Source organism: Argentina silus (genome assembly GCF_951799395.1).
Source record: "Argentina silus genome assembly, chromosome: Y".
Taxonomy (NCBI): Eukaryota; Metazoa; Chordata; class Actinopteri; order Argentiniformes; family Argentinidae; genus Argentina; species Argentina silus.
The window spans coordinates 1,170,001-1,195,000 of record NC_139654.1 but is presented as its reverse complement, the minus strand read 5'-3'; the positions used below and the strand labels follow the sequence as shown (position 1 = coordinate 1,195,000).

At 42.4% G+C, this 25,000-nt stretch overlaps 2 protein-coding genes across 2 annotated transcripts in view; one reads left to right on the top strand and one right to left on the bottom strand.

The window, feature by feature from the left end:
* LOC310823902 (NLR family CARD domain-containing protein 3-like) overlaps positions 1–3,687 on the top strand; it is a 38,864-nt gene extending 35,177 nt beyond the window's left edge. The window contains exons 5-9 of the mRNA XM_083696842.1: positions 404–577; positions 1,037–1,210; positions 2,275–2,448; positions 2,564–2,610; positions 2,878–3,687. Of these exons, the coding sequence (XP_083552968.1) occupies positions 404–577; positions 1,037–1,210; positions 2,275–2,448; positions 2,564–2,610; positions 2,878–3,407 (1,099 nt within the window). The 3' untranslated portion in view covers positions 3,408–3,687. The remainder of the gene's footprint in view (positions 1–403; positions 578–1,036; positions 1,211–2,274; positions 2,449–2,563; positions 2,611–2,877) is intronic.
* Positions 3,688–13,298: 9,611 nt separating this feature from the next.
* The window catches only part of LOC310823703 (stonustoxin subunit beta-like), a gene marked incomplete at its 5' end in the record, with an annotated part of 18,088 nt that continues 6,386 nt past the window's right edge, over positions 13,299–25,000 (bottom strand). The window contains 2 exons of the mRNA XM_083696558.1: positions 13,299–13,627; positions 13,685–13,826. Coding sequence (XP_083552684.1) covers positions 13,313–13,627; positions 13,685–13,826 — 457 coding nt within the window. The 3' untranslated portion in view covers positions 13,299–13,312. The remainder of the gene's footprint in view (positions 13,628–13,684; positions 13,827–25,000) is intronic.

Sequence of the window (25,000 nt, the reverse complement as noted above, 5' to 3'; positions counted from 1 at the left end):
AGGCTCAATAATTGAGACAGACAATGTACATTATCTTCCAATCAATTCTGATATAATGTGTGTGTGTGTGTGTGTGTGTGTGTGTGTGTGTGTGTGTGTGTGTGCGCGCGTGTGTGCGTGCGTGCGTGCGTGCGTGTGGTGGCAGGGGGGGCTGCTCTGTCTGCACCCAGTGAATATGTTTCCATCCTCAATTCCTGACCCACCTGGCCTTAGATCAGCTCACATAATACTGCACTAACCCAATAGCTAGCAAATACATGATACCAGACGTAGAAATCCAGTGACTACAAATGTATCCATGGTTGCTTGCTCCCCTGTTGAGAGCAACTATAACTCTCACTCATAAATTCTTGCACCACAGTGATCGTTTGGCTTCATGTATTTATTTGTATTCCTCATTCAGGCTGAATGGATGTGACCTCACAGAGAGATGCTGTGAAGCGTTGGCCTCAGCTCTCAGCTCAGACTCCTGCCACCTGAGAGAGCTGGACCTCAGTCACAATGATCTAGGTGACGGGGGGGTGAAGCTGCTCTCTGCTGGACTGGGGAGTCCACACTGTCAACTACAGACACTGAGGTGAGGTCTGAGACTATTCTTGTTGCCAGACACATCATTCCTAAGTGTCTGTTACATTATCATTCTATGGAATCAATGATACTTGCACTGAAAGGGTCAATCATTGAGACAGACAATGTACATTATCTTCCAATCAATTACTGTAGTGTGTGTGTGTGTGTGTGTGTGTGTGTGTGTGGTGGGAGGGGGGCTGCTCTGTCTTCACTCTCTGAATATGTTTGCCCTCCTCAAATCCTGACCCACCTGGCCTTAGATCTGCTGATGGGACTCCACAATACTGCACTAACCCAATAGCTAGCAAATACATTATACCAGACGTAGAAATCCAGTCATTACAAATGTATCCATTGTTAATTGCTCCCCTGTTGATAGCAACTGTAACTCTCACTCATGAATTCTTATCATAATGCACCACAGTGATCGTTTGGCTGCATGTATTTATTTGTATTCCTCATTCAGGCTGAATGGATGTCACCTCACAGAGAGATGCTGTGAAGCGTTGGCCTCAGCTCTCAGCTCAGACTCCTGCCACCTGAGAGAGCTGGACCTCAGTAATAATGATCTAGGTGACGGGGGGGAGAAGCTGCTCTCTGCTGGACTGGGGAGTCCACACTGTCAACTACAGACACTGAGGTGAGGTCTGAGACTATTCTTGTTGTCAGACACATCATTCCTAAGTGTGTTACATTATCATTCTATGGAATCAATCATACTTGAACAGAAAGGCTCAATGATTGAGACAGACAGTGTACATTATCTTCCAATCAATTACTATATAATGTGTGTGTGTGTGTGTGTGTGTGTGTGTGTGTGTGTGTGTGTGTGTGTGTGTGTGTGTGTGTGTGTGTGCGTGTGTGTGTGTGTGTGTGGTGGGGTAGGGGGGGGGGGGGGGGGGGTTCACTCTCTCAATAACGTTTCTTTCGACAATTCCTCACCAATCTGGCCTGAGATCAGCTGATGGGGCTCCACAATAATTCACTAACCAATCTAACATATTGCTTGCTCCCCTGTTGAGAGCAACTATAGATTAGATTCAACTTTATTGTCATTGTGCAGAGTACAAGTACAGAGACAACGAAATGCAGTTAGCGTCTAACCAGAAGTGCAAAATAGCAGAAAGTGCAATGAACAGTATTTACAGGTAGTGCAATAAATGATCAGTAGTAGTGCAGTATAATATAGTAATATAAGCAGTATAATATAGCAGTGCAGTATAGCAGTATGTGAGTAGCAGTAGCATTATAGCAGAATAAATAGTTACAGTATGAGCAGTGTAGCAGCATATGAGCTGTATGGGTAATGCAGTCTAGCAGTATATATGTATTAACAGTAACATGAGGTAGATGCAGAATAAATATAAATATGGAATGCCGTATAAACAGTATAAACAAGTATGTACAGTAGTATTAAAGAAAATATAGGATATGTGCATTATGTGCATTATGAACAGTATGAACAGGTATGTACAGAAGAGCAGTGGTATTGAGTAAGAGAAGGGGAGGGGAGTATAGTGCAATAGTGCAATTGTCCTTGAATTCTTACACCACAGTGATGGTTTGGCTGCATGTATTTATTTGTATTCCTCATTCACATGTGGCCTTTCAACTGCCAAATGAAGAGGATTTAAAGCTGCACATGTACATTAGAGAGGAATAATCAGATTCTTGATATCAGATGGAGTGACACTATTTCCCCAGGTTGTCAGGCTGTAGAGTCCCAGAGGAAGGCTGTGTTTCTCTGGCTTCAGCTCTGAGGTCTAACCCCTCCCACCTGAGAGAGCTGGACCTCAGCTACAATCACCCAGGAGACTCAGGACTGGCGCTGCTCTCTGCTGTACAGAAAGATCCACTCTGTAAACTACAGACACTCAGGTAAAGGCTGAATATGTGGCTGGACGTATCAATGAGATTAATGCACAGTATCTATTTTCCACATGATTGTGAGTGTGTCATTCAACCTCTGTGGGTTCTTCTGTTGTTGATATAGTGTGGACCATGGTGGAGAGTGCAGGCTCAAACCTGGGCTGATCAAATGTAAGTCACCACCGCTGTAGAGAATAGGACTGTGATATTACTCAAGAACCAGGGTACAGCAGAGTTCAAACAGAGCACCAGTATTGTATTCATATGTAAATCTAAAATATTAGCAAATGTGAATTAGTTTTATCCCTTTTAAAACATTTTCAATTAATCATTAATATTTTGTGAAAAAAATAATGTTGCCATAACAAGATCACATTGTGAGTATTGTAAGTTATTCATTTATATTGATTTGATGATTATTTTTGCCCTCTCAATCAGATGCCTGTGAGCTCACACTGGACCCAAACACAGCACACAGACGCCTCTCTCTGTCTGAGGAGAACAGAAAGGTGACACGGGGGAGAGAGGAGCAGCTGTATCCTGATCACCCAGAGAGATTTGAGCGCTATGCACAGGTGCTGTGTAGAGAGGGTCTGACTGGGCGCCGTTACTGGGAGGTAGAGAGGAGTGGGAGAGAGGCTGGTATAGGAGTGACATATAAAGGAATCAGCAAGAGAGGATGGGATGTTGACTGTGGGTTGGGATTCAATGACAAGTCCTGGAGTCTGTTCTGCTCTGATGACAGTTACTCCGCCTGGCACAATAATAATGAGACTGACATACCTGTCTCCTCCTCTGGCTCCCACAGAGTAGGAGTGTATCTGGACTGGCCGGCCGGCACTCTGTCCTTCTACAGCGTCTCCTCTGACACACGGACCCTCCTGCACACATTCCACTCCACATTCACTGAGCCCCTCTACCCAGGGTTTTGGCTTTGGTACCAGGGCTGTTCAGTGACCCTGTGTTAACTAGTCTCAGGGAGATCACACTGAACACCAAAGGCTCAAAGATGATGGATCATACCATGATGCAGTTGGATAGTGGTGTGTTTTCACTGAGATGTTGGATGTACAGATGTTCCCTCTCCCAGTGTGTAGTGTGTAGGGTGTAGTGTGTAGGATTGTTGTGTGTAGTTATATTATTTTTTACTATATATATATATATATATATATTATATTAAATTAAATCAAATGCATCTGATAGTAAAATAGACTGCAATAGAGTGACAAAAAATAGAAGCTTACATAGTTTTTTTGATGGAAATGCATCTGACAATCCAGATGAATGATTAGATGATCAAATCAGACTGATGATGAACTCTGAGAATAACACAGGAGAGAGTGTCTGTATGTATATAAGAGTTGGTTATATTGGGTGTTTGAGTTGTGATGCTGGATCACGTTGCTGTGTGTAAGATAGCAGGGAGTGGATGTGAAGACAGCTCTCCTTCTCTGTCAGTACAATATGGACATGTTCTGTAATTCACTTTCCATAGATTCCTTCACCTGTCTCTCTATCCAACGTACATGTTGTTCCTTCTCCTGTCTGTATGTAAGAGTTGGTTAGATTGGGTGTTTGAGTTGTGTCACCGAGGGTGAGTCTAGTACGGCCTTTCCCCGGCCTGAACACCATTCCCAACATTCCCCAGTTAAGCACGGCAGGATCGGCCCGAGGTTTGAGAGCAACCTTGGTGAATCACCACGACACGGCAAGAGAAAGAGAAGAAGCTTAGCAGCCGGGGGCCCGACCTGACGAGGGACACCGCGGCTGAGGATGTTCCTGAAACACATTTTATCTTCCATCTATCCTTCAAATAGGTGCAACTGCATAACTGCTTATGAATGATAAGTTGATTCAAATAGGTGTAAACTGCATAACTGCTTATGAATGATAAGTTGATTAAAATAGGTGCGACCGCATAACTGCTTATGAATGATAAGTTGATTCAAATATGTGTAACTGCATAACTGCTTAAGAGGAACTAGAGTGTGAGTGTATGACCCCGTGTCAACATGTCTGCTTAGGCCTCATTATGATGACGGCATGCTACCAATGAAAGTACTAAGAATATAAGAATACCAATGTTTGATTGTGTAATCTTACTCAGGGATGATTACTGAAATATGATACTATATTACTGAAGTTTATTTTGATGATACAGAGTTTTATTATTGCATAAAAGGGGATATTATATAGGGCCTACGGGGTGAAGTAGGTCAGGTGGTGGGAATCCCCAACAAAAAGTACTACTGTGTCCATAATCAAGTATGAAAATGATAAGAATGATTAAGTGTAACAATGTGAAGTATAGAGTGATTTACTGGTTTTGATCTATGATATTTGATTACTATACTGTATTACTGTTTGATGAGGTATTCTAACACTGAGAGTTGAGGGACAGAAAAACTTCCTTAATAGGACTTCCCTAAAAGCACTTCCTTATTTACTTTAGAAGCAAGCTACTTAGCCACTAGATTAGCTTAGCCATGGTACTAGCTACCTGCCAAAAGGGTTAAAACACCGCTCTGTTTGTTTTTTGTAAACAAAGATGATGTCATATGGGAGGTTTTGGATCAAAAGCAGAGTATAAAAAGAGCTCCCCGGAGAAGCGCAGCTGTCATTCCCCGCTGAGGAGCGTTAAAACCTGAAGAACCGGAGCGGGACGGAGCGTGTTGGATACCTCACCCCGGGGTGGAACTGGAGCTCTCATAGTCTGGTGCCCGAGAAGTTCTCCGTGGCCGGAGTTCACACTCTGATCAAATCCTGACTAACGGACTCGCCACTGGATTGCAACAGAGGACCTGGCGGACCTTTCTTTGAGGAAGAACGGTCTTAGAGGAAAAGCTGAGACCGGTAGAGCAGTTTCAGGGGGCAAAGCTGAGACACTCTGCGGGAATCAGAGTCCCTCGGCCAGGGGAGCATAACACCGGCTCTTTACCACAGCCGTGGCGGAAAGAGGAACCGGCTTCACTCGACGGAGAGGAACTGGGACTTCTCTAAATTTCACAGACAAGTAGATCAGGCAGAGGAGGGATAGAGGTAGAGATTTTATTCTTTTCTAATTTTTATCATTTTTATATTTTCATCATTTTAATATTTTAATACTCTGTCTGTAACCCATTTTTATGATAACTTAGCTATGCTGTAATGCTTCAAGCCATTATTAAACAATCTAACCTGCATTTAAAGTAACAGTTTTCTAAACTAAATTTTTTAAAATGTTATTTTTATTGAACTATTCCATTCCTCAAAAGTATTTTTACCTCCTCCTGGTGACATAAAATGTTATAGATTACTATGCATATTTCATCATAGGATCTGAATGGTTATATCTAGCCCATCATTACCTCCTTTGGGTAAATTGTACTTACCGATAAACACCTTTCCGCAACCACACCAACTTGCACTCATATAAGATTAGAGCAGTCGTTAACCATAGAGGTTACCCACTTCTGTGTACGGTTTTCGGGGGAGTTTTCAGTTCAACTGAAGTGGGTAAAGGAAGTCAATGGAGGAACTATGGGACGTAGACTGGTAACAGTGGAGTGAGTCTAATCGACACCAACCTACACCGGACCTGTTAGGAAGTAGCTTACAGGGTAAGACCCTGCAGGCTGAGGTCCATACCTGTTAGTCAGAGGGTTGGTCCGGGGTCCTGTACAGGGTAAGACCCTGCAGGCTGAGGTCCATACCTGTTAGTCGGAGGGTTGGTCCGGGGCACCTGTACAGGGCCTGACTGCCAGGAGACAGTAGTTGAATCACTAGCAGTTGAATCACTAGCAGTTGAATCATCACTAGTAGTTGAATCATCACTAGTAGTTGAATCACTAGTAGTTGAATCATCAGTAGTTGAATCACTAGTAGTTGAATCACTAGTAGTTGAATCATCACTAGTAGTTGAATCACTAGTAGTTGAATCACTAGTAGTTTAATCACTAGTAGTTGAATCACTAGTAGTTTAATCATCACTAGTAGTCGAATCACTAGTAGTTGATTCACAACACAGCAAAATCGACAGACTCAAATTAACTCTAAAAGAGTTAATTTCAACACATTTAAAGTGTCCGGAGGGGTCCACTCCCCACAGAGTGAATTTAACAATTTTGAAAGTGTTGACATGTTTCCACTATAATAGAGTTAATATCAACTATTTCTATAGTTGAAATTTAACACTGGTTAACATTTACCAGTGTTACATGTTTTCAACTCCAGTGCTTAGTGTTAGAAATTAACTCTCTCAGTGTGATTTGAATTTCTATAAAAGGAGTTGCCTCATTAACACTAAAAAGTCAAAATATGCTACTATACAATTAAAATAAAACATTTAAATATTTAAATAATTCGGAAATGAACCAATTAAAAATAAGAATGACATACAAGTTGATTGCTTTATAAAAAACATGTTTTATTTTGTTATCATTCAGATCTTGATGGCAGATAAATGGCAGACAAAACAAAGACAATTTAAATGTACACGTCACACTGGCTCCCTTCTGTCGGTAAGCCAAGGGACAAAGTAAATATGCATGTTTTTATTACTAAGCATTTCATCACATCTTATTTACAGATGGAATGAACAAAATTAGATGATGTATGTCGCAGAATAGTACCAGACTTTGAGGCTTATTTATTCAAAATAAAAAAATAAAAATAATGTAACAACTTCACTGCGACACCTTTGTGACAGAAGTGCAATCTGTATTTACTGAGAACTTTTCTACATATAAGAATAGGGCACTATGTATGCTTTGTGACTATTCTCATTAGAGCACTGCTTGTCAAATGGTTTGAAATGAGTCAGTTCATCCACGCAGATAACAGAAAACTCATCCATTTGGTCTTCTATACAGTAGGTATTAAAGTGGTCATCATAGTACATTGTTTCTACATTACAGGCTATTATGAAAGCACGCTCTTCGTATATAATAATATCACAGATCTTTTTGAAAGCAGGGAGATCATCGGTACATCCAGTGCATATGAACAAATCAACCTGGTACTCAGTACCATCATTTCTGACCCAGTTGGTGCTTGAAACACTTGAACATGCTTCTAAATATAATGTCTGACTAAGTTCTTCCCCACCTTGCAAGGTGCTGATTGTTTTTGATGTTTTAGGACCAAATTCAAATCGTCTAAAACAATAATTTTTAAATTGAAACACCAGTTGGCGCTGATGCTGCTTCACCAATGATTTGGTGAGATTTTTTAAATCTTTACCACATCTTTTGAAAAATGTGTGTTTGGCTTCAAATCGCATGCACCACATATGGATAAGAGGGCCAATTTTTTGCATGCATCTCGGATAGTGTATCATCAAATGGTGCTTGGGGATCAACTTCTTGTTGGGAAACAATGCTTTGAACAGAGTATGGTGAGTATGGTGATCACAGATCAGATGTTGGTGATCACAGATCAGATGTTTCAAGTAAGACATCATCCCATCAGTTGTGGTGTAGGAAAACACTATATTGACTATCTGTATTAGAAGCAGCAGAAAGTTCCAGTGACTGTTATCCCTTTCAATGACATCACCCAATATAAGTGGAGTGTTGCGCAGAAGACACCATGACTGGACGGCATTCTGACCCGGGTGTTTGCTCTTATCATCCATCTTTAACCCACTTGGTTTGTTTTTATGTTCTGTGGAACCGTAATTAAAGCTCTGTATCCTGTCTGACAATGAGTTCAAAGAGACATAGCCCTGTTTAACAAGGTACTCAAAAACCAGCTTAAGTTCATACTGTACCACACCCTCTAGCAAATCATGTATTATATCAACAGCATAGTTATCAGTGTTATGGAAATACTCTAATGTATTGAGCACACATGACTTTTTAACACCATATAATGAACGCAGTTCAGGATTTTCATTTAGTGCCCTACAATGTTCAGTATGACCCTCTTTGGAACGGAAAATTAACCCAGGATGATTCTCAGTAAATACAGATTGCACATCTTCCTTACTCATTAAACAAAACCTACAAAAATGTGTTGCACTGAAAGATTCCACAAACCCCAACAAGCTATTTAAAGCCAGACTATCTCCTGTTACTTGAATTACTGAGCCAAGCAATGGTTGTTCAAAACAAGGAAGCTGTATTCCTTCGGTTTCTAAGATTTTCAGGTCATCAATAAGAGGCTTTAGTATCACATCAAAACCATATGTCTTCAGATCTTCAGTGTAGAATAGAGCTGCAAGATGTACATTCATCAGTACTGAGTTACACCTGGGTGGAAGATTTTTTAGAGTAAAGTAGACACCCCCAATTTTGTGTATCACCTTCTTGGAACCTAGAGGGTTAGCAGTTTCAAAATCGTCGTAATTGAGTAGAATCTGTAAAGCATGCTTTTGCTGTGAGAACAGGGCATGATTTTGAAAATATGACCCATCATTGATGTCTTTGTAAATACCATTTTCACTTTGTTTGTCCTGTAAAAAGCTCTCTCTTACTTGGCTGTTTTTGAATATGGATTTGAGTGTACCCAGAATCGGCACATACATGCACTTGTTTGTTACAGGAACCTGATTGTAGACACCTGTAGTTCTATCTCTGCGCAAATTCAGTCTCACCCCAAGGACATATTCTTTACGTTCAACAATTTCCCATTTTTCATTGTAATATTTATGCCTCTTTGCCCCCGTGTTTAATTCTGAAAAAGGATTACCTAATTGATCAAAACAGTGCTCTATTTTTTGAGAAATGTCTGAACTCTTAGTTTCAGGAGAAACCGTTTTGAGAACTGCTACTCGAGCTTGGCTTTGGACGTCATTAACGACTTCTTCCATTGAACAAACAATTGTTTGGACAGCACTTTCAGGGAGACCTGATGCTTGCAGATGTGCAACAATTGATCCACACATTGAAGGTAGCTGACTTGTTACTTCACAAAGCTTTGTTGGTACCGGTGGAATCTGCAAAGTGGCAACAACAGTTGGGCGATCACTTGAACATTCCGCCTCACATTCTTTCTGAGTGGCAACATCCTGATTAGTATCAACCTCTTGATCCATGCTGTGACTATGCACCTTGTTGAGGTGCTTTCGGAAGCCACTTTTAGTACAACATGATAATGGACAACCTAGCTCTCCACATTTTAAACGTAACGTTTTGCCAGGATATAGACCATGTTGAAATTTTAGATGTTGACAAAGAACCAAAAAAATGTTGTGGTGCGCTTTACATACAAAACATGTGAACATCTTGAAGGCTGTTTATAAATTCAGTCCTCTCGCTGCAGCAGTCTTGCTCTAAGTTCTTTAACACGTGGGCTCTCCTTTGCTCTTCCGATATCGATGTTGTAAATTGTGGTTTGGATAAATGTGTAGAAATTACAAAGAGCTTCGTCATATGAAAGACTGAAGACGTAGTGAGTTTTGAACAGTTCATCAAAAGCTGCCACTGATGTATGTGCCTCGCATGGTATCGGTTTTCGGTCGATAACAAGGTAGAACCATTGGATATCATTCCTTTGATCACCGATGCAGAGGAGGAATGGTTGTTTTGTGTCAGCAGTCTCAAGGAAGGTAGTCACACTGGCTCCTTCCTGTAGGTCAGAAAAGGGACAAAGTAAATATGAAAATTAAACTCTTTGCATGGTTTTTTATCACCAAGCGTTTCATCACAGCTTATTTACAGATGGAATGAACAAAATGAGATGATGTATGTCTCAGAATTCCAAAATAATCTGCCCCTCAAAGTGCACATCTGAGGTTTAAAAATTAACTTTTGCATACCTTAAGATATCTCACAAGATGGCTGGCTGCTTGAGCTGAACTGATCTTGGCTGTTTTTTTCTGGCCTCTTGAGGTCGGAGGGAGCAGATGCAGCAGCAAAAGGATTGACGACATATCACTGTCCCATCCTAAAGACATCACAAAAGAATGAAATTAGACACTAATGAACACTAATGATATTTTTTGGAAATACAAAACCGTCTATACTGACCGTGGTTGTCCTCAGGTTGAGGTTCAGTTCCTGACAGCAGCTCAACAATGTACTGATTTGGTGGAAGAGTCTTGCAGTCTGCGATGACTTTTGGCTTGAAGAATGTTGACCACTTTGCCAGGAATTTCTGAGACACTTCGTCACCAAACATCATGGAGAAATCCTGGTCTATCTACAAACAAGGAGACAATATTTTGATATACAGATTTCAGTATAGATGACAAAGGGAAATGGTGGGGTCAAATACTGAAACTACTACAAAAGCTAAAGATTTTCTTACCAATCCAGGCACATCAAGGAAACGAAGGAACACATCCAGGACTGATGATGATGCATCCTCATCATGGACCATCTTCTGTCGATACTCGAAAGTCACTCTCATTTTGTCTCTGACCACAGATTCATCAGTTGAATGTCTGATTGTAGATATCGCCTCCCTGCACTCCTCACCAAATAGCTGTTCACAGGCTAACAAAGATTCTCGTCTGGTTTTTGGACCATCCTGAATAACTGTCTGAATAACTGAATGACCCCGGGAGCCAGCAGAGGTGTTGCGTTGAACCGTCTTGATCCTCCATGCAATGTAGCCAGTGTTACCCTCAGGATCATAGTAGTGTTCTTGTTTAAGACAACAAAACCAAGGCACACATATTCATATAAATTGCTCAACACAATAAGTTTAGACACTGACAATATAAAACTTTACAAAAACTAGTGGGAAATACAAGGCTGAGAAACCTATATACTCATCTGAAACAGGATTTAAATACAAACAAGGAAACTAAAAAGGGAAGAAAGTATAGAAAATACAATGGTTTGGGTTTTCACATAGAAAACAAGAACTTACATATCCTTGTTTGGAGAATGGATCTTGGAGGTACGGAAAAAGTGTCACAATTCCCAGTGCATAATTGGTTCTCACACTTGACGGTGGAATCCTCCTTTGTCTCCCGGGAATTTAGGCTCTGTACAGAACCCCCGACCAACCCTCAGATAACAGGTTATGGATCCTCAGCCTGAGGGGTGTTACCCTGTCAGATGCTGACTGGTCCTATGTAGGTTGGTGTCGATTAGATTCACTCCGCTGTTAACGGTCTACATCCCATAGTTCCTCCCATATCTTCCTCTACCCACCTCAGCTGCACTGAAAAATCACCCCAATCCTAAAAACTGTACACAGAAGTGGGTAGTCTCTATGGTTAACGACCGCTCTAATCTGATATGAGTGCCAGTTGGTGTGGTTGCGGATAAAGGGTTTATCGGTAAGGATAATTTACCCAAAGGAGGCAATAAGGGTCCAGATATAACCCTTCAGATCCTAAGATGTATTATGCACAGTAGTCTATACTATTTTATGTTACCAGGAGGAGGTAAAAAGGCTTATGAGGGATGGAATGACTAAAAAAATAAAAAATAAAATAATAATAATAATAATAATAATAATAAGAAGAAGAAGAATTAAGAATTAAAATTGAGAAAACTGTTCCTTTAAATGCAGGTTAAATTATTTAATGATGGCTTAAAACATTGCAGCATTACAGGCAGAGTGATTAAAAGGTAAAATGCTAGTATTCAAAAAATGATAAAAGATTAGAAAAGAATAAAACCTATCAGTCTGTCCCTACTCTGCCTGTGGAATTTAGAGAAGTCCCAGTTTCACTCCGTCGAGCATTTTTGTGCCATACTAATCTAGGCATTTCTCAAAGTTAACATTTAGTACATATGGTATACAATCAACATTAGCACACATGATTAGCCTACTTCAGTAATCATCCCTGAGTAAGAATTATACAGTCAAACATTAGTATGGTGGCCTACTTCAGTAATGATTTCTGAGTAAGAATTATACAGTCAAACATTAATGCATTTGGTTGCCTACTTCAGTATCAGTTAAACCGTTATCACTACGAGGTCCAACCAGATGTGTTGACCCGGAGTCATACACTACCCTTATAATTTCTCTTATTCAGTTTTGCCTTTTGCACATATTTGAACTCATTTATCAGTTACACACATTTGAATCAACTTATCATTAATCAGTTTCACACATTTGAATCAACTTATCATTAATCAGTTACACACATTTGAATCAACTTATCATTTATAAGCAGTAATGCAGTTTACACCTATTTTAATCAATTTATCATTCATAAGCAGTTATGCAGTTGCACTTATTTGAGGGATAGATGGAAGATAAAATGTGTTTCAGGAACATCCTCAGCCGCGGTGTCCCTCGTCAGGTCGGGCCCCCGGCTGCTAAGCTTTTTCTCTTTCTCTTGCCGTGTCGTGGTGATTCACCAAGGTTGCTCTCAAACCTCGGGCCGATCCTGCCGTGCTTAACTGGGAAACGTTGGGAATGGTGTTCAGGCCGGGGAAAGGACGTACTAGACTCACCCTGGGTGACACAACTCAAACACCCGATTTAACCAACTCTTACGTACACACACACACACACACACACACACACACACACAGGAGAAGGAACAACATGTACGTTGGATAGATAGACAGGTGAAGGAATCTATGGAAAGTGAATTACAGAACATGTCCATGTTGTACTGACAGAGAAGGAGAGCTGTCTTCACATCCACTCCCTGCTATCTTACACACAGCAACGTGATCCAGCATCACAACTCAAACACCCAATCTAACCAACTCTTATATACATACAGACACTCTCTCCTGTGTTATTCTCAGAGTTCATCATCAGTCTGATTTGATCATTGAATCATTCATCTGGATTGTTTCACTGTCAGTTGCATTTCCATAAAAAAAACAAAAAAACATGTAAGCTTCTGTTTTTTTGTCGCTCAATTGCTGAACCTATTTCCTATCAATTACAGTCTATTTTACTATCAGATGCATTTTATTTAATTTAATAATGTATATATATATATGATCCGTCATCTTTGAGCCTTTGGTGTTCAGTGTGATCTCCCTGAGACTAGTTTACACAGGGTCACTGAACAGCCATAGCCCCAAACCCTAAACCCTGGGTAGAGGGGCTCAGTGAATGTGGAGTGGAATGTGTGCAGGAGGGTCCGTGTGTCAGAGGAGACGCTGTAGAAGGACAGAGTGCCGGCCGGCCAGTCCAGATACACTCCTACTCTGTGGGAGCCAGAGGAGGGGACAGGTATGACAGTCTTCTTATTATTGTGCCAGGCGGAGTAACTGTTACCAGAGCAGAACAGACTCCAGGACTTGTAATTGTATCCCAACACACAGTCATGACCCCCACCTCTCCTGCTGATTCCTTTATATGTCACTCCTATACCAGCCTCTCTCCCACTCCACTCTACCTCCCAGTAATGGCGCCCAGTCAGACCCTCTCTACACAGCACCTGGTCCCAGTAGTCAAATCTCTCTGGGTGATCAGGATACGGCTGCTTCTCATTCCCCCGTATCACCTTTCTGTTCTCCTCAGACAGAGAGAGGTTTCTGTATAGTGTGTTTGGGTCCAGTGTGAGATCACAGGCATCTGATTGAAAGGCCAAAAATAATCATCAAATCAATACAATTGAATAACTTACAATATTCACAATGTGATTTTGTTATGGTAACATTCTTTTTTTCACAAAATACAACTAATTCACATTTACTAATATTTTAGATTTACAAATGAATACAATACTGGTGCTCTGTTTGAACTCTGCTGTACCCTGGTTCTTGAGTAATATCACAGTCCTATTCTCTACAGCGTTGGTGACTTACATTTGATCAGCCCAGGTTTGAGCCTGCACTCCCCACCATGGTCCACACTATATCAACCACAGAAGAACACACAGAGGTTGAATGAAACACTCACAATCATGTGGAAAATAGATACAGTGCATTAATCTCATTGATACGTCCAGCCACATATTCAGCCTTTACCTGAGTGTCTGTAGTTTACAGAGTGGATCTTTCTGTACAGCAGACAGCAGCGCCAGTCCTGAGTCTCCTGGGTGATTGTAGCTGAGGTCCAGCTCTCTCAGGTGGGAGGGCTTAGACCTCAGAGCTGAAGCCAGAGAAACACAGCCTTCCTCTGGGACTCCACAGAATGACAACCTGGGGAAATAGTGTCACTCCATCTGATATCAAGAATCTGATTATTCCTCTCTAATGTACATGTGCAGCTTTAAATCCTCTTCATTTGTCAGTTGAAAGGCCACATGTGAATGAGGAATACAAATAAATACATGCAGCCAAACGATCACTGTGGTGCAAGAATTCATGAGTGAGACTTATAGTTGCTCTCAACAGGGGAGCAATTAACTATTGATACATTTGTAGTGACTGGATTTCTACGTCTGGTATAAAGTATTTTCTAGCTATTGGGTTAGTGCAGTATTGTGGACTCCCATGAGCTGATCTAAGGCCAGGTTGGTCAGGATTTGATGAGAGTAAAGTTATTCAGACAGTCAAGACAGAGCAGCCCCCCTGCCACCACACACACAGACACACACACACACACACACACACACACAGACACACACAGACACACACATTATATAGTAATTGATTGGAAGATAATGTACATTGTCTGTCTCAATCATTGACCCTTTTTTTGCAAGTATCATTGATTCCATAGAATGATAATGTAACAGACACTTAGGAATGATGTGTCTGACAACAAGAATAGTCTCAGACCTCACCTCAGTGTCTGTAGTTGACAGTGTGGACTCCCCAGTCCAGCAGAGAGCAGCTTCACCCCCCCGTCACCTAGATCATTATTACTGAGGTCCAGCTCTCTCAGGTGGCAGGAGTCTGAGCTGAGAGCTGAGGCCAACGCTTCACAGCATCTCTCTGTGAGGTGACATCCATTCAGCCTGAATGAGGAATACAAATAAATACATGAAGCCAAACGATCATTGTGGTGCAAGAATTCATGAGTGAGAGTTATAATTGCTCTCAACAGGGGAGCAAACAACCATGGATACATTTATAGTCACTGGATTTCTCCTTCTGATATAATGTATTTTGGTAGCTATTGGGGTAGTGCAGTATTGTGTGAGCTGATCTAAGGCCAGGTGGGTCAGGATTTGACGAGGGCAAACATATTCACAGGGTGCAGACAGAGCAGCCACCCCGCCACAACACGCACGCACGCACGCACGCACGCACGCACGCACGCACGCACGCACGCACGCACATTATATAGTAATTGATTGGAAGATAATGTGCATTGTCTGTCTCAATTATTGAGCCTTTCTGTGCAATTATCATTGATTCCATAGAATGATAATGTAACATACACTTAGGAATGATGTGTCTGACAACAAGAATAGTCTCAGACCTCACCTCAGTGTCTGTAGTTGACAGTGTGGACTCCCCAGTCCAGCAGAGAGCACCTTCACCCCCCTGTCACCTAGATCATTATTACTGAGGTCCAGCTCTCTCAGGTGGCAGGAGTCTGAGCTGAGAGCTGAGGTCAACGCTTCACAGCATCTCTCTGTGAGGTCACATCCATTCAACCTGAATGAGGAATAAATACATGTTGCCAAACGATCACTGAGGTGCATTATGATAAGAATTCATTATTCAAGCCAATCACAGGCATGTTTGTAGTCAATGTATTTCTCAGTCTGGTATATTTGATTGCTATTGGGTTGTGTAGCCCCATCAGCTGATCTCAGGCCAGATTGATGAGGAATTGAGGAAAGAAAGGTTATTGAGAGAGTGCCCACCCCACCACACCACACACACACACACACACACACACAGACACACACACACACACACACACAGAACCATGATATAGGAATTGATTGGAAAATAATGGACATTGTCTGTCTCAATCATTGAGCCTTGCAGAGCAACAAGAGTATCATTGATAATGTAACAGACACTTAGTAATGACGTGTCTGACAACAAGAATAGTCTGAGATCTCACCTCAGTGTCTGTAGTTGACAGGGTGGACTCCCCAGTCCAGCAGAGAGCAGCTACATGCAGCCAAAAGATCACTGTGGTGCATTATGATAAGAATGCATAAGTGAGAGTTATAGTTGCTCTCAACAGGGGAGCCAGCAACCATGGATGCATTTGTCGTGACTGGATTTCTACGTCTGGTATAATGTATTTGCTAGCTATTGGGTTAGTGCAGTATTGTGGAGTCCCATGAGCTGATCTAAGGCCAGGTGGGTCAGGATTTGAGGAGGGCAAACATATTCAGAGAGTGAAGACAGAGCAGCCCCCCCTCCCACCACACCTCGCTGTTGGGCCAGGTTTCCGTGAGAACCATCATGTTGCAGTCCGTCATCCATGTGTGTGTGTGTGTGTGTGTGTGTGTGTGTGTGTGTGTGTGTGTGGGGGGGGGGGGATCCGCAGCCGCAGTTCATCCATCTTGTCTCATCCAGGGAAGGAACATCGGTGAGGAGAGAAGACGAGGTAGTGAGAGTCGATGTGGATGTTATCTTGAGCCGAGCTCTCAGCCCACCTCGGCTCCCTCGGCTGGGTTTTCCATCCCGGTCGGTGTAGCGGAGTCAGCTGGTCCCGCTGTTCTGCTCTAATCTCAGGGTATTGCGTCGATAAAAGATGTCTGGAATGCCGGAGCCGATGTCCAGAAGTTGTCGTCGGCTGTACGATATGGACGCTAAACTGTTTTTAGCGAGAATACTTGAAATAAACACGCAAATAGCCACTAATTCGCAAACTCTGGAGAGACAGCGGGCTTCGCGATGCATGCGCGCCGCCATCTTGGACATCGCGCGCATGTCACTGAAATGTTTGTCAATACGACAACACGTGTAGCGAAGAAGACGGACGTGCGAATCGACCAATCAAAAGGCAGCGTCTGAGCGACTCAACCTAGCCTGCTACCAAATCCACCAATCACGCAGGGAGGGCGTGTACCAAGATGGGCGGCGCGCATACATCGCGAAGCCCGCTGTCTCGCTGAATTAAGTGGTTATTTCCTTGTTTATTTCAAGTATTCTCGCTAAAAACAGTTTAGCGTCCATATCGTACAGCCGACGACAACTTCTGGACATCGGCCTCCGGCATTCCAGACATCTTTTATCGACGCAATACCTGAGATTAGAGCAAACAGCGGGACCAGCTGACTCCGCTACACCGACCGGGATGGAAAACCCAGCCGAGGGAGCCGAGGTGGGCTGAGAGCTCGGCTCAAGATAACATCCACATCGACTCTCACTACCTCGTCTTTTCTCCTCACCGATGTTCCTTCCCTGGATGAGACAAGATGGATGAACTGCGGCTGCGGATCCCCCCCCCCCCCCCCCCCCCCCCCCCCACACACACACACACACACACACACACACACATGGATGACGGACTGCAACATGATGGTTCTCACGGAAACCTGGCCCAACAGCGAGGTGTGGTGGGAGGGGGGGGCTGCTCTGTCTTCACTCTCTGAATATGTTTGCCCTCCTCAAATCCTGACCCACCTGGCCTTAGATCAGCTCATGGGACTCCACAATACTGCACTAACCCAATAGCTATCAAATACATGATACCAGACGTAGAAATCCAGTCACGACAAATGCATCCATGGTTGCTTGCTCCCCTGTTGAGAGCAACTATAACTCTCACTTATGCATTCTTATCATAATGCACCACAGTGATCTTTTGGCTGCATGTAGCTGCTCTCTGCTGGACTTGGGAGTCCACCCTGTCAACTACAGACACTGAGGTGAGATCTCAGACTATTCTTGTTGTCAGACACGTCATTACTAAGTGTCTGTTACATTATCAATGATACTCTTGTTGCTCTGCAAGGCTCAATGATTGAGACAGACAGTGTCCATTATTTTCCAATCAATTCCTATATCGTGTGTGTGTGTGTGTGTGTGTGTGTGTGTGTGTGTGTGTGTCTGTGTCTGTGTCTGTGTCTGTGTCTGTGTGTGTGTGTGTGGTGTGGTGGGGTGGGCACTCTCTCAATAACCTTTCTTTCCTCAATTCCTCACCAATCTGGCCTGAGATCAGCTGATGGGGCTACACAACCCAATAGCAATCAAATATACCAGACTGAGAAATACATTGACTACAAACATGCCTGTGATTGGCTTGAATCATGAATTCTTATCATAATGCACCTCAGTGATCGTTTGGCAACATGTATTTATTCCTCATTCAGGCTGAATGGATGTCACCTCATTGGGAGATGCTGTGAAGCGTTGGCCTCAGCTCTCAGCTCAGACTCCTGCCACCTGAGAGAGCTGGACCTCAGTCATAATGATCTAGGTGACGGGGGGGTGAAGCTGCTCTCTGCTGGACTGGGGAGTCCACATTGTCAACTACAGACACTGAGGTGAGGTCTGAGACTATTCTTGTTGTCATTGATACTTGCACTGCAAATATCAATGATGGAGACAGAACATTTACATGATCTTCCAATCATTTCCTAAACTGTTCACTGTGACAACACTCGTCCTACCACTTTATTTGTATTCCACGTTTTTCATTTGTCAGCTCCCAGACCATCATCCCGTGCGTGCATTTATTTTACCATGATGAGCGGTCTTCATAATTTAAAAAAAATCGATGAAGGATACTGTCTTACCTTTCTTAGATAATATGTTTTTGAGAAACCATTTCAGAGGGACAGCAACACATTCACAGTTCAATAACAAGAGGCCGACCTTTAGGTCAGGATGGCCTTGCAGCTGACTCAGCACATCCCCACCAACAGATATAACCCAGGGGACAGATATAACCGCTGTCAACCTGACTGGCTGTCTTGATTCGTACCGTTACTACATAGAATCATAAACGAGTCCAATACTGATCATGAAGGAATCAATGAACAGTGCATGACTGAAAAAATATAATCATCATGACATGGTCATACTGATTAAAATAGATTGTTGTTTTGCTATATTGATTATAAGAATATCATAAATGACAGATGAGAAATCTGTCTCCCCTCACACTATCAAGGAGGGATCATGGGAATAAGGCACACAATGCAACAATCATTTATTGTACAGCTTATAATTACATCATATTCAGCTCTATTTATCATTAAAGGCAGAATTTCAAAGAGTTTATGTGTATGTGTGTGTGTGAAGGGGGGGGGGCACTCTCTGAATACCGTTACTCTCCTCAATTCCTGAACAATCTGGTCTTACATCAGCTAATGGGGCTACAGAACACAGCACGAACCCAATAGCTAGCACATATACCACACTTAGAAATACAATGACTACAAACCTGCCTGTGATTGGCTTGAATCATGAATTCTTATCATAATGCAGCACAATGATCGTTTGGCTTCATGTATTTATTTGTATTCCTCATTCAGGCTGAATGGATGTCACCTCACAAAGAGATGCTGTGAAGCGTTGGCCTCAGCTCTCAGCTCAGACTCCTGCCACCTGAGAGAGCTGGACCTCAGTAATAATGATCCAGGTGACGGGGGGGTGAAGCTGCTCTCTGCTGGACTGGGGAGTCCACACTGTCAACTACAGACACTGAGGTGAGGTCTCAGACTGTTCTTGTTGTCAGACACATCATTCCTAAATATCTGTTACATTATCATTCTATGGAATCAATGATACTTGCACAGAAATAGTCAATAATTGAGACAGACAATGTACATTATCTTCCAATCAATTCTGATATAATGTGTGTGTGTGTGTGTGTGTGTGTGTGTGTGTGTGTGTGTGTGTGTGTGTGTGTGCGTGCGTGCGTGTGGTGGCAGGGGGGGCTGCTCTGTCTGCACCCAGTGAATATGTTTCCATCCTCAATTCCTGACCCACCTGGCCTTAGATCAGCTCACATAATACTGCACTAACCCAATAGCTAGCAAATACATGTATCCTTGGTCCACTGTTGAGAGCAACTATAACTCTCACTCATGAATTCTTGCACCACAGTGATGGTTTGTGTGCATGTATTTATTTGTATTCCTCATTCAGGCTGAATGGATGTCACCTCACAGAGAGATGCTGTGAAGCGTTGGCCTCAGCTCTCAGCTCAGACTCCTGCCACCTGAGAGAGCTGGACCTCAGTTATAATGATCTAGGTGACGGGGGGGTGAAGCTGTTCTCTGCTGGACTGGGGAGTCCACACTGTCAACTACAGACACTGAGGTGAGGTCTGAGACTATTCTTGTTGTCAGACACATCATTCCTAAGTTACATTATCATTCTATGGAATCAATGATACTTGCACTGAAAGGCTCAATAATTGAGACAGACGAAGGACATTATCTTCCAATCAATTCCTATAGTGTGTGTACGTGTGCATGTGTGTGTGTGTGTGTGTGTGTGTGTGTGTGTGTGTGTGTGTGTGTGTGTGTGTGTGTGTGTGTGTGTGTGGTGGGAGGGGGTCTTCTCTGTCTTCACTCTCTGAATATGTTGCCCTACTCAAATCTTGACCCACCTGGCCTTAGATCAGCTCATGGGACTACACAATACTGCACTAACCCAATAGCAAGCAAATACATTATACCAGACGTAGAAATCGAGTCACTACAAAAGTATCCATGGTTGCTTGCTCCCCTGTTGAGAGAAACTATAACTCTCACTCATGAATTATTATCATAATGACACTGAGGTGAGGTCTGAGACTATTCTTGTTGTCAGACACATCAGTCCTAAGTGTGTTAAATTGTCAATGATACTTACACTGCAAATCTCAATGATGGAGACAGAACATTTACATGATCTTCCAATCAATTCCTAAACTCTTCACTGTGACAACACTAGTCCTACCACTTTATTTGTATTCCACCTTTTTCTTTTGTCAACTCCCAGACCGTCATCCTGTGCATGCACCGTTAACCTAGGACTACTTTCCCCTCCAAAAAGATGAATAAATCAATATAAGGTCCACAATCTGAGCGGTCTTCATAATTAAAAAAAAAAAGCGATGAAGGATACCGTCTTACCTATCTCAGATGGGGTGTTTTTGAGTAACCATTTCATAGGGACAGCAACACATTCACAGTTCAATAACAAGAGGCCGACCTTTAGGTCAGGATGGCCTTGCAGCTGGCTCAGCACATCCCCACCAACAGATATAACCCAGGGGACAGATATAACCGCTGTCAACCTGACTGGCTGTCTTGATTCGTACCGTTACTACATAGAATCATAAACGAGTCCAATACTGATCATGAAGGAATCAATGAACAGTGTATGACTGAAAAAATATAATCATCATGACATGGTCATACTGATTAAAATAGATTGTTGTTTTGCTATATTGATTATAAGAATATCATAAATGACAGATGAGAAATCTGTCTCCCCTCACACTATCAAGGAGGGAGCATGGGAATAAGACACACAATGCAACAATTATGTATTGTACAGCTTATAATGACATCATATTCAGCTCTATTTATCATTAAAGGCAGAATTTCAAAGAGTGTGTGTGTGTGGGGGGGGGGCACTCTCTGGATACCGTTACTCTCCTCAATTCCTGAACAATCTGGCCTTAGATCATCTGATGGGGCTCCACAATACTGCACTAACCCAATAGCTAGCAAATATACCACACTTAGAAAAACAATGACTACAAACCTGCCTGCGATTGGCTTGAATCATGAATTCTTATCATAACGCACCACAGTGATCGTTTGGCTGCATGTATTTATTTGTATTCCTCATTCAGGCTGAATGGATGTCACCTCACAGAGAGATGCTGTGGAGCGTTGGCCTCAGCTCTCAGCTCAGACTCCTGCCACCTGAGAGAGGTGGACCTCAGTAATAATGATCTAGGTGACGGGGGGGTGAAGCTGCTCTGTGCTGGACTGGGGAGTCCACACTGTCAACTACAGACACTGAGGTGAGGTCTGAGACTATTGTTGTTGTCAGACACATAATTCCTAAGTGTATGTTACATTATCATTCTATGGAATCAATGATACTTGCACTGAAAGGGTCAATAATTGAGACAGACAATGTACATTATCTTCCAATCAATTACTATAGTGTGTGCATGTGTGTGTCTGTGTGTGTGTGTGTGTGTGTGTGTGTGGTGTGTGTGTGTGTGTGTGTGTGTGTGTGTGTGTGAGGTGGGAGGGGGGGCTGCTCTGTCTGCACGCTCTGTGATCGTTTGTCTGCATGTATTTATTTGTATTCCTCATTCACATGTGGTCTTTCAACTGGCAAATGAAGAGGATTTAAAGCTGCACATGTACATTAGAGAGGAATAATCAGATTCTTGATATCAGATGGAGTGACACTATTTCCCCAGGTTGTCAGGCTGTGGAGTCCCAGAGGAAGGCTGTGTTTCTCTGGCTTCAGCTCTGAGGTCTAATCCCTCCCACCTGAGAGAGCTGGACCTCAGCTACAATCACCCAGGAGACTCAGGACTGGCGCTGCTCTCTGCTGTACAGAAAGATCCGCTCTGTAAACTACAGACACTCAGGTAAAGGCTGAATATGTGGCTGGACATATCAATGAGATTAATGCACTGTATCTATTTTCCTCTTGATTGTGAGTGTGTCATTCAACCTCTGTGTGTTCTTCTGTGTTTGATATAGTGTGGACCATGTTGGAGAGTGCAGGCTCAAACCTGGGCTGATCAAATGTAAGTCACCATCGCTGTAGAGAATAGGACTGTGATTTTACTCAAGAACCAGGGTACAGCAGAGTTCAAACAGAGCACCAGTATTGTATTCATATGTAAATCTAAAACATTAGTAAATGTGAATTTGTTGTATCCCTTGTAAAACATTTTAAATTAATAAGTAATATTTTGTGAAAAAAAGAATGTTGCCATAACAAGATCACATTGTGAACATTGTAATTTATTCAATTGTATTGATTTGATGATTATTTTTGCCCTCTCAATCAGATGCCTGTGAGCTCACACTGGACCCAAACACAGCATACAGACTCCTCTCTCTGTCTGAGGAGAACAGAAAGGTGACAGGGGGGAGAGAGAAGCAGCCGTATCCTGATCACCCAGAGAGATTTGACTACTGGGCACAGGTCCTGTGTAGAGAGGGTCTGACTGGGCGCTGTTACTGGGAGGTAGAGAGGAGTGGGGGAGGGGCTGTTATAGGAGTGACATATAAAGGAATCAGCAGGAGAGGAGGGGGTAAAGACTGTGTGTTGGGATACAATGACAAGTCCTGGAGTCTGAGGTGCTCTGATAACAGTTACTCCGCCTGTCACAATAAGAAGAACACTGTCATACCTGTCTCCTCCTCTGGCTCCCACAGAGTAGGAGTGTATCTGGACTGGCCGGCCGGCACTCTGTCCTTCTACAGCGTCTCCTCTGATACACGGACCCGCCTGCACACATTCCACTCCACATTCACTGAGCCACTCTACCCAGGGTTTTATCTTTGGTACAGTGGCTGTTCTGTGACCCTGTGTAAACTAGTCTCAGGGAGATCACACTGAACACCAAAGGCTCAAAGATGACGGATCATAACATGATGCAGTTGGATAGTGGTGTGTTTTCACTGAGATGTTGGATGTACAGATGTTCCCTCTCCTAGTGTGTAGGGTGTAGTGTGTAGTGTGTAGGATTGTTGTGTGTAGTTATATTATGTTTTACTATATATATATATATAGTATATATATATATATATATATATATATATATATATATATATATAGTAAAACATAATATAACTACACACAACAATCCTACACACTATATATATTATGTCACATATATATTAAATGTCATATATATTATGTCACATGTCACATATATATTAAATAAAATGCATCTGATAGTAAAATAGACTGAAATAGAGTGACAAAAAATAGAAGCTTACATGTTTTTTAGTTTTTTTGATGGAAATGCATCTGACAATCCAGATGAATGATTAGATGATCAAATCAGACTGATGATGAACTCTGAGAATAACACAGGAGAGAGTGTCTGTATGTATATAAGAGTTGGTTAGATTGGGTGTTTGAGTTGTGATGCTGGATCACGTTGCTGTGTGTAAGATAGCAGGGAGTGGATGTGAAGACAGCTCTCCTTCTCTGTCAGTACAACATGGACATGTTCTGTGATTCACTTCCCATAGATTCCTTCACCTGTCTATCTATCCAACGTACATGTTGTTCCTTCTCCTGTGTGTGTGTGTGTGTGTGTGTGTGTGTGTGTGTGTGTGTGTGTGTGTGTGTGTGTGTGTGTGTGTGTGTGTGTGTGTGTGTGTGTGTGTATATAAGAGTTGGTTAAATCGGGTGTTTGAGTTGTGTCACCCAGGGTGAGTCTAGTACGTCCTTTCCCCGGCCTGAACACCATTCCCAACGTTCCCCAGTTAAGCACGGCAGGATCGGCCCGAGGTTTGAGAGCAACCTTGGTGAATCACCACGACACGGCAAGAGAAAGAGAAAAAGCTTAGCAGCCGGGGGCCCGACCTGACGAGGGACACCGCCGCTGAGGATGTTCCTGAAACACATTTTATCTTCCATCTATCCCTCAAATAAGTGCAACTGCATAACTGCTTATGAATGATAAATTGATTAAAATAGGTGTAAACTGCATTACTGCTTATAAATGATAAGTTGATTCAAATGTGTGTAACTGATTAATGATAAGTTGATTCAAATGTGTGTAACTGATTAATGATAAGTTGATTTAAATGTGTGTAACTGATAAATGAGTTCAAATATGTGCAAAAGGCAAAACTGAATAAGAGAAATTATAAGGGTAGTGTATGACTCCAGGTCAACATATCTGGTTGGAC